This window comes from Mauremys reevesii, linkage group 3, assembly GCF_016161935.1.
Source record: "Mauremys reevesii isolate NIE-2019 linkage group 3, ASM1616193v1, whole genome shotgun sequence".
Taxonomy (NCBI): domain Eukaryota; kingdom Metazoa; phylum Chordata; order Testudines; family Geoemydidae; genus Mauremys; species Mauremys reevesii.
The window spans coordinates 85,004,702-85,015,184 of NC_052625.1; the positions used below are offsets into that span (position 1 = coordinate 85,004,702).

At 42.7% G+C, this 10,483-nt stretch overlaps 1 protein-coding gene across 1 annotated transcript in view; it reads right to left on the bottom strand.

Annotated features, from left to right (window-relative positions):
• The window catches only part of LOC120401650 (sulfotransferase 6B1-like), a 33,209-nt gene extending 23,889 nt beyond the window's left edge, over positions 1-9,320 (bottom strand). Inside the window, exon 1 of the mRNA XM_039531802.1 lies at positions 9,119-9,320. Within this exon, the coding sequence (XP_039387736.1) occupies positions 9,119-9,320 (202 nt within the window). The remainder of the gene's footprint in view (positions 1-9,118) is intronic.
• Positions 9,321-10,483: the final 1,163 nt, after the last annotated feature.

Genomic DNA, 10,483 nt, shown 5'->3' on the forward strand with positions numbered 1-10,483 from the left:
TCAGCTTTTCATACTAAACGCCCTTTTTTGGTTTGAGTCTCTGGAAAACCCAGCTTGAACCCGTATCTGCAAACACCCCTGGGGTGATGCTGCTGAGGAGTTGTTTACCATTCCCAGGGTAATTGTCCCTCACTGTTTGTAGTTCCTGGAGAAGCTGTGGTAACCCTCCCCCATGGAGTAAAACACAATCATACATAAACCATTCATAAATTGACTACCATGGTCCCATGCAGTATCTGTCACAGGGGAATTTTGTTTTGATGTGAGTGTGGATGGTTATGGGAATTCTTAGTTGGGTTTTGTTGTAGTTGATTTGTGCAGGTGACAAATGAAGACTATGTGCTCTGGTGAAGGGCTATGTGTGTTTAGGGTTTTTGTGTGTGCTAGTTGGGATAAGGGTCATGACTGAAATATTGGCATAGAAGGGTATAATTTGTTCTGGAAGCACAGGCAGTATAAAAAGGAAAGAGGTGTTCCATTATATATCAAGAATATATACACTTGTTCTAAGGTCGATAAGGAGGTAAGGGGCAGACCAGTTGAAAGTCTCTGTGTAGTGGGGTGGTCACCCGCTCCAGCCCAGAAAGAGTTAAAGCCAGCCCTGGGAAGGGAAGCCTGGGCTGATTGGAGGAAAGCAGACTCAGCTGGGGCTATGCCCCAATCAGGCCCAGCTGGCCCCTATAAAAGGCTGAGCCAGAGGCCCACTCAGTCTTCCTCTGCCTGGTGGGGGAGATGGGCCTGGCTCCATGGAGCTAGAGACAGGGTACTAACATGGAGCAGGGCTGGGGAAAGGTAGAGGAGCTGGGGAAGCTTGAGCCTGGAAAGCCCCAGGCTGCGGCCTAGCATAAGGCCGGGGGGTTGCAGAGTACTGGGGGTTGCAGAGGGCAGCCCAGGGGTAGGCAAAGACAGCCAGTCCAAACCCCTTAGCCTATGATGAGTGGTTGATACTGCAGTCTTCCCTAGTGAACAGGGGCTAGATGGAAACTGGGCAGTAGCCAAAACTGAGGTGAAGTACTGCCAGAGAGCAGCACCCCAGTTAAAGGGGCACCGGGGTCCAGGGAGGGACACAGGGGCCAAGAGGACAGGTGGATCACTGGCCTGCAGAGGGTGCTCCTGTCTGGAAAAAGAGCTAATTCCCACAGACAACCAGAAGGAGGCGCCGCAGGGGTGAGTCCACACCTCTACACTAGTTAAAGATAAAAGGAGTTTTTAAAAAAAAAAGTGATGTCATAGTAGGGGTCTACTATAGACCACCAAATCAGAAACTGGAAGTGGATGAGGCATTTCTAGAACAAATAATAGAAACAGCCAAAACATAAGACTTGGTAGTAATGGAGGACTTTAAGTACCCAGACATCTATTAGAAAAGTAATATGGCAAAACACAAAATTTCCAATAAGTTCTTGAAATATATTGGGGATAACTTTTTATTTTTTTGTTTTGGAAAGTGGAGGAAGTAACTGGGAGACAGCCATTGTAGACTTGATTCTGACCAATAGAGAGGAATTGGTAGTGAATCTGAAGGTGGAAGGCAATTTGGATGAAACTAAGCAATAATGAAATGATAGATTTCTTGATCCTAAGGAAAGGAAGGAGTGAGCAGAGCAGAATAAGGACAATGGACTTCAAAAAAGCAGACTTTAATAAACTCAGAGAACTGATAGATTTTCTTCTCATGGTAACTTACCTAAAGCGTTCAGGAGAGCTGGCAGTTTCCCAAGGAGACCATATTAAAGACACAACTGCAAACTATCATGATGTGAAAGAAAGATAGGAAGACTAGTAAGAGACCAATATGGCTCCATTAGGAGCTCTTTAATGACCTAAAAATTAAAGTAGAAACATGGACAAGTTGTCAGGAAGGAGTACAAAAGAATAGCACAAAAATGTAGGGAAAAAAATCAGAAAGGCTAAGGCACAAAATGAGTTATACCTAGCAAGGGACATAAAAGGCAATAAGAAGAGGTTCTTCAAATACATTAGGAGGAAAACAAAGGAAAGTGCAGGTCCTCTACTTAGCAGTGAAGGAGAGCTAATAACTGATGATGCCAAGAAGGCTGAGGTGTTTAATACCTCTTTTGCTCAAGTCTTCACTAAGAAGTTTAATGGTGATAAGATACTCAAGACAATTAATATTAACAGCAAGGGGAAGGAATGCAAGCTAAAATAGAAAAACACAAGTTGAAGAACATTTAAATTATTCAAGACATCAGAGCTTGATGAAATTAATCCTACGTGCTTCATGTAGTTCCTTAAATTTTCTCAAAAGATAATTACTAATGGTTTTGAGATCTCATGGAGGACAGGTGAGGTGCCAGAGGAATGCAGAAGGGCAAACATAATACCTATCTTTAAAAGAAAGAACAAAGAGGACCTGGGGAATTGTAAACCAGTCAGCCTAACTTTGGTACCTGGAAAGATCCTGAAACAAATTATTAAACAAGTTGATAAAGGCGAACAGTAGATATGATGTATCTTGATTTTAGTAAGGTTTTTGATACAGTCCCACAAGACATCTTTATAAGCAAACTCAGAAAATGAGGTCTAGATGAAATTGCTATAAGGTGGGTTGCACAACTGGTTGAAATACTATATTCTAAGAGTAGGTATTGATGGTTCACTGTCAAACTGGGAGGGTGCATCTAGTGGGGCCTGAAGGGGTCAGTCCTGGGTTTGGTACTAGTCAATATTTTCATGAATGACTTTGTCAATGGAGTGGAGGATATACCTATAAAATCTCTCTCAGCTTGGTGTCATCTGCAGATTTTAAGCACTTTGCAGGACATGATTAGAAATCAAAATGACATTGACAAATTGGAGAATTGGTCTAAATTCAACAAGATAAACTTTAATAGCGAAGTACAAAATACTTTGCTTAGGAAGGAAAAATCAAAAGCACAGCTACAAAAAAGGGAATAACTGGCTAGGTGGTAATACTGCTGAAAAAGATCTGGGAGTTATAGTGGATCACAAATTGTATATGAGTCAACAATGTGATGCAGTTGCACAAAAGGCTAATATCATTCTGGGGTGTATTAACAAGAGTGTCATATGTAAGACATGAGGTAATTGTCCCACTCTACTTGACGTTGGTGAGGCCCCAGCTATGTTCAATTCTGGGCTCCACACTTTAGGAAAGATGTGGACAAATTGGAGAGAGTCCAGAGGAGAGCAATAAAAATGATAAAAGATTTAGAAAACCTGTCCTATAATGAAGGGTTGAAAAAACTGGGCATGTTCAGTCTTGGAAAAAGAAGACTGAGAGGTGACTTGATAAGTCTTTAAATATGTTAAGAGTTGTAATAAAGAAGACTGCTCAGTCATTCTCCATGTCCACTGGAGATAGGACCAGAAGTAATAAGCTTAATCTGCAGCAAGGGACTAGATTAGATATTAGGAAAAACTTTCTAACTATAAGGGTAGTTAAGCTCTGAATTAGACTTCTAAGGGAGGCTGTGGAATCCCCATCACTGGAGGATTTTAAGAACAGGTTGGACAAGCACCTGTCAGCGATGGCTAAGGTTTACTTGGTCCTGCCTCAGCACAGGGGTCTGGACTTAATGACCTCTCAAGATCCCTTCTACAGCTACACTTCTATGATTCTGTAACAATCAATGAAATTGGTGCATGCAAACTACCTGTACAGTAAAGGGTGGTGGTTGGTTGAGTTACCTCTGATATCACAATGGTCTAGGAGTATTGGCATATATAGATACAAGTCTTATTGTTTTATTGTATATAGATTCTGGAAGGTGTTTACATACCCTGTTGATTGGCACAGCACAAGCACCTAAAAATATCTAATCTTCTTGATGACTGTTTAAACTGATTGAAGGTAGACTTAAGGGGAAGATTTTTTCAAAGCACAAAGGAAAGTTAAGTGCCCATCTCCCATTGAAAATCAATGGGAATTGGGTGACTGACTTCAATTTTGGCCCTAATAACATCTCCCCTTAGTTGTATGATGTAGGCTATTTCATGTTACTATGATAACATTAAAACTACCTGTTAATTTCCCAACCCAGGTGCATTTAATTCATAACTGTAGTACTGCACTAATATAGATTGGTTTCTGTTGTGTGAATAGGTATTTCTGGTTGGTTGGTTTGTTTTGCTTTTTTTAGCATTTAATTCAGTAGCTACCTATTCATCGTTTTCCATCATGTTGGAGAATCCAGATTTTTACCTTTGTTAAAATGCATAGCTGTGACTTTCTAGTTCTACAGTGCAGAAAATAATGATTAGTGTTTGTGCTGTTGTTCAATAACTTATGCAAGTAAATGTTTAGCTTGTTTTTAATGTTACATAATGAAAGTTGGGGAGGCAGTGTGGCCTACTGAATAGACTGGGACTCAAGAGACCTGGGTTCCATTCCTGGCTCTACCACTAGCCTGCTGGGTGACCTTGGGCAAGTCACTTTACTGCTTTATGCCTCAGTTTCCCCATCTGTAACATAGGGGCAATGATACTGACTTCCTTTGTAAAACACTTTGAGGTCTACTAATGAGAGAGCTAGGTAAAATTATTTTAAGTTCAGCCATAATATTTGTGCTCTTTCTTCTGGTGTAGTTAAATGGAAGGAGATTGCATTCAGTGGAGATGATGCTGCAATTTCAGAGAGCAAAATCTTCTCCCTGCCCACCACAAAAATTGTTTTTTGCTTGCAATAACATTAGCTTTTAATAGGGGATAATGATCATTTGCTTCATCACACTGTTACTTCTGAAAATGTCCAATTGTATGCACAGTGGCTATTGCTTTGCAAAGAAAACTCTATTCTCATCTGAACTACTTCAGGCCTGGTTCATGAACTAAACTGAAGTTACACCTCTTGGAAGATTAATTTATGAAATGTAAGATGACCTGAATACAATGACATTTGGGAGGGTGCCTTGGGCCATATTTAAAGTTTTGTATATTGAGGCAGAGCATGCCTTCCAGCAGGAAAGCTATTGGAACCAGAGTGCTGTAACCACCAGATCCAGAATCATTCTCTGGATCAATGAACATTTAATTATTTATGCAAAGTGAAACAGCTTCAACAGCAGAGACTGAGAGAGACCAATATACACACACCAGAAGACTCCCTAACCTGGTGGTTAGGGCACATATCTAGGATATGGAAGACCTAACTTCAAGTCCTTATGCTAGAGGAGGGAATTTTAACTTGATTTTTCCATATTTCAGGAAAGTACCTGAGTCTCTAGGCTAAGGGTGTGGGGGAAGGGAACCACCTCATCCCCTATTTGGTGGATGGTCCTTAAGACCCTTTGAACCTAGCCCTTCATTTCGTAATTTATTTTGCTTTTATTAAACAAAATTATTAAAGATGCCAGAAACTGAAATGTTTCATTTTGGGTCAAGCAGAATGATGAGCTTGACCCAAAATGATTTTTTTCTATCTTTTTGATTCACTGAAAATTCTGAAATTTTGGTTTCAGCTTGACCCCAAATCTTTTTTCAGAACTGCCAGTGAAATGAAAAATCAGTTATTCACACAGCTCTAAAAGAGTCAAATTCTCCTTGCTTCACAGATATTTTTATTTTATTTTTTTAAGACCGGAAGGGACCATTTGATCACTTAGTTTGATCGCCTATATAACACAGATAATAGACTTTCACCCAGTTACTCTTGTTTTGAGCCCAATAATTTGCTGTTGAATCACACCTCCAATGTTTGCCATCTACCTTTGAACCATATTTTTCCAGACTGCAGTTTACAATATGCAGCATCTTATAAGACATGAGTTTTAATTTCCTTCTCCTGCTAGCTTTCTGTCCATTGTTTAGAAGTTTCATGCTGGTGCCTGCTAGTTCATACTATCTGATTGTTTGAGGATAAACTGCATTTCTAATTAATTTTTTTTCATTTGTTCAGTTTTTGAAGCTGGCCATGTACAGCAAACTGTGACAGATAAGAACTGGATTTTCCATATGCCCTTTCTGATGGCTAATACACCTAGTTTGAGGTTAAGTTATCATTAAAAAACTTAGTATAAGAAAACAAAAAGCCAAGATTAAAATACATTAGAAAAAAATATCAATAGAAAACTTACATTTCCCTCACTTGAATCTACATCTGATAAATGGCCTCAGACATATAGGAACATTGGATTAATAATGAAATCCTGATATGCTGTAGTAGAAAATCTGAGGGCTTGTCTACACTTGAAATAGTACAGTGCACAGATGCACTGCTGCAGTTGGGATGCTGTAGTGCTTCCCTGTAGATACTACCTACGCAGATAGGAGGGGTTCTCCTGTTTGGCATAGTTAATCCACCTCCCCAAGAGGTGGTAGCTAGGCTGACAGATGAATTCTTCCATCCACCTAAAGCTGTCTACACTAGGTGTTAAGTTGTCTTAGCAAACCCTCAGAGCAAAACAGTTTACATTGCTTTAGTTTATAAAACACCACCACAGGATTCTTATACTTCTTTTCTTTTAGCTGTTTATTTTTAATTAAAATTTCGTATTAGGGTAAGTGTGGTATTAACGTATGTGGTATTGGCATTCGGTATTGGCCTATGATGATATACGGGCGCTGGGGAGCGTGACTGGACTTGCACCAGCACATCAGGCAAACAGGAATCTATGGACGCAATCTGAACAGTAAACGGTAAACAGGTAAAGCAGCGTGAATAGCGAATTTTTTGAATATTTGCAATCAAAATAATGAGCTCCGATGGAAATGTGGACTCCGCAAAAAAAAGCTCGCAAAACCATGCGGATGTGATCGCGCGATATGCGCCTCCGATTAGAAAGGCAAAATTCAGATCCCAGAAGAAAAAAATCAGAAATCTCCAGAAAAATCTTTTCAGCAGACATAGCAAGGCCAGAAGCATGCGCCATAGCAAGCCAGCATAGCGGAAAAAAGAGCATGGGGATGCGAGACATCCTCTATCCCACAGTTCCTGCAGCTTCTGATTTGCATTCCTCTGAACTCTTTTGCATCAGCTGCTGCACAGTCAAGGGCTTGTCAGGGGTCAAACACGCCATCACCCCCCAAGCATAGCTTGGCAGTCCCCACTACTGGCCCCGAAATTAGAAGCCACTCTTATACTCTTCAGATTTTACAGATATCTTTGCTGAATGCTGCAGACCTGCAGATAGCTCGACTACTGCAGCACATCCTTGCTCCATCCTTGCTCCCCAAGCTCATAGCAATAACTGATCGTATCAATCATCATAGCACATCATCATCATCAAAGCTGAAAAATCCAATCATCATGGTCCTCATGGTGCAATCCTTATGTTTGGATGTGGTGTGATGGTGCACATTAGTGGCCTCCATCATCATCACAGCAGCTGTGTAAAGGCTTCCCCACCCCCCACCCCAAGAAAGCAGGAATGTAAGAAAAGATTCAGTTGCCTGGCTGGTCCTGTTACACTCTGCACACTGCTCTGGACTATCTGGACTAGCAGCTCAGCTGGACTCTCACCACTTCATTTCTCACTTCAGTGTCTCATTGTCTCATTCCTATATTCTCATTTTTTATTAATTGGGGGACAAGTGGGGGGCAAATGCCAACAAAGGAAAGAAACACACAGATCAACAACTGCAGCACCTGACAGGTAGCATACAGATATACAGATAATAATTTCTGCACACAGAGCAGCTGTGCTCTCTGGTCTGATGGATACGTGGTTTCTCATAGCACTTTCAGGCAGCACTGATTCTATTTTTCTATTTTAAATTTTAGATACTATTGGATTGGAGGAGGAGTCAGTCAGGACTCATCTTTTGCGCCTGGCCTGATCGGGCACTACTGGGGCATGACTATGGGTACAAGGCGATGGAACAATGCAAAATGGAATATGGCAATAAACCAATCTTGGCTTTGGCGCTTGCTGGCTGGCTGGGGCTGCAGCAAATGCACAAAAAAAGGACTGTACATGATCATCCAATTTATCAATTCATCATGGGGTTTGGATGGGGGGTAGTAACCATCTCTGCTCATCTCTGCTGTCAAAAGCAAGCATCTGTGTGTGGCTGTGGGAATCGCCTCTCTGAATCGGTCTCATCTAGTACACTAGTACAGAACACAGCTGCAAAACAAGCTCCATGATTGCCATGCTATGGCATCTGCCAGGGGGCCAGCAAAAAAAAGAAAAAAAAAAAAATGCTGTTGTGCTTGTTTTTCACAGCGGCGTGACTACGTGACTGACGACATTACCACCAACCACCATTTTTTTTTTTTTCCATCAGGCACTGGGATTCAACCCTCAAGTTCAAGGGGGGGAGGGGGGGAACTACTATATAGGATAGAATAGCTAGCACCAGTACCCGCAGTGCAGAGAAACAGAAATCCACGGACCATGCGGACACACCACGATTTTAATTTGTTTAGTGTGGTGTGCACTCGATTTTTTAAAAAAATCTGTTTTACAAAAGTTTATTATGCAATCGAAAATAGTCCCGTAGTGTAGACGTACCCTCAGGCGTGTGGATTTTTCACACCCCTGAGCGTCATCGTTAAACCAGTTTAATTTACTGGTGTAGACCAAGCCTGAGAGCGAGGTACACAGTTCTCTGAAGGCTAGTGGTAACATCCAACAAGCTTAAACACCCACATCTGAAACATAATCAGCAGCTTTATTGTGAGCCTGCATCCAGCCTGCCCAGGGCCCCTGCACACAGCTCCCTTGTCCATGACAGAAGGAATCTGGTCAAAATATAAAGTGGCTGCATTAAGGACCAAATTAACTGATCCTAGCCCCCTAATCATAGGAGTCCCCCTTTAATTCTCAGTTCTCCTGCCCCCTCTTCCCTCCTCCCCCTTTTGTGGATGAGACAGCCTGATGTGGCTCAGACTGTGCATATTGATACCAAATACTACGTATGTGCAAGGAGATAAAGCCTTACAAACCATAACTGACTTTTGCTCGTTTATCTTCTCAGCCTTACAGTAATTGTTCTGCAGTGAATACAAGAAAATATATTACCCCCATCCTCATGGAGTATACTTGAACAATCTCCAGTACATGATCTTCATAGTGAAGCTAGCTTAGCATCAGCAAAAAGGGATAGTCTCATTGTTTTAAATTACATGTCTATATTAATAATGTTAATGACCTAACACTATTTTCATTTGAAGCAAAGAAAACAATATATTTACCTGTTTTAGGGTATCCCACTAATAACACATCATCACTCCTGGCTTCAAAGGACTCGAGAGCTTTGAAAGTTTCTGCACTGCAATGGATAACAGGGTACAAAACCCCCTTATAGGAGCACAGCAGGTCCTCTGGGACCATCTTTTCAGCAGTAGCCATGGCCTGATCCAACCTCTCAATGAATTTCTTCCTGGCAGTAGTCATTTTGCCTCTCTCTGGCTGTGGAAGTCTGAGCAGATAGACACAGACTGCTTTTAAGAGGTTTCCTAACTGACTCCTCCTGCATAGCTATGGAGAAGATTTTAACCTGTAAGCATTAACAGTGTTGACAACTCTTGCAGATTTATGGCCAGTCACATGATTTTGCCCCCTGCTGAAGCTGTTCCCAGCAGCCGCCTACTTCCTTGATCCCTTTCCTCCCTCCCCGCACTGTCCCCTGCCCACCTTAGCCCCACATTCCCCTCCCCCACCATCTCAACTCTTGTTGCTCCCTGTCCCCAGCAGGTACCTGTGGTGGCCCCCACAGCTGTACACATGTTACACACAGTGCACACAACTGGCAGAGGCTGGGCTGCCCGGAGGGCAGAGTAAAAAGGGCAGTTGGTCACCAGTGCTCCCAAACTGACTGGTGGTGCAACCCCATGCATGAGGTCACAGCACCACTCAATGAAGCTTGGTCTGGTAGCTCTGACACTGCCCCCCTGAAATGAGGGGTTCATTTGTGCGTGCTAGGTGAAAAATTTCTGGGGGCACCCCAGGTGTACCTGCTGCATGGTTCCTTGCCCCCGACCAGCCTACCGTACTCTGGCTCCTGCTTTCCCTCCCTCTGTCCTGATCTCTCCTGGCTCACTGCTCCCAGATAGTACCTGCTCCCATCCCCTTCCTCCTTTGCCTCAAGCCCCATTTACTTCCTCTTCCCAAAGCTTCTGCTCTCCGAAGTCATCCTCTCCCATCCCAGCCATCAGCACTCCTCAGCCCTGGCAGGTACCTGCTCCCCAGCCTCATGCTGGGCTCCTCAGCAGGTATCTGCTGCCCTGAGCCCTCCCCACTCCTCAACCCCTGCTGCCATTTGTTCCTCCAAACCCCCAGAGCCTGGGTTCTGAATGCTAGCCATCTGGCAGCAATATTACACCTTGCTAAAGGGTTCCCATAAATAGTTCTGTAGGTATTTTTAACTCGTTTGTTAAGAGTATTTGAAGTTTTTATACAAATCCCACCAACTCCCTATTGTCCCATCCCCCAAACTGCTCCCACTTATCCTTGGAGTCTGCATAGCAGAGCCTGATGGTCTTGATTCCCCACCCTGCAAGCTTCTGGGGGTAACTGACTAGCCTGCACCTCCATCCTCTTTCTTCAGGGGCAAAACA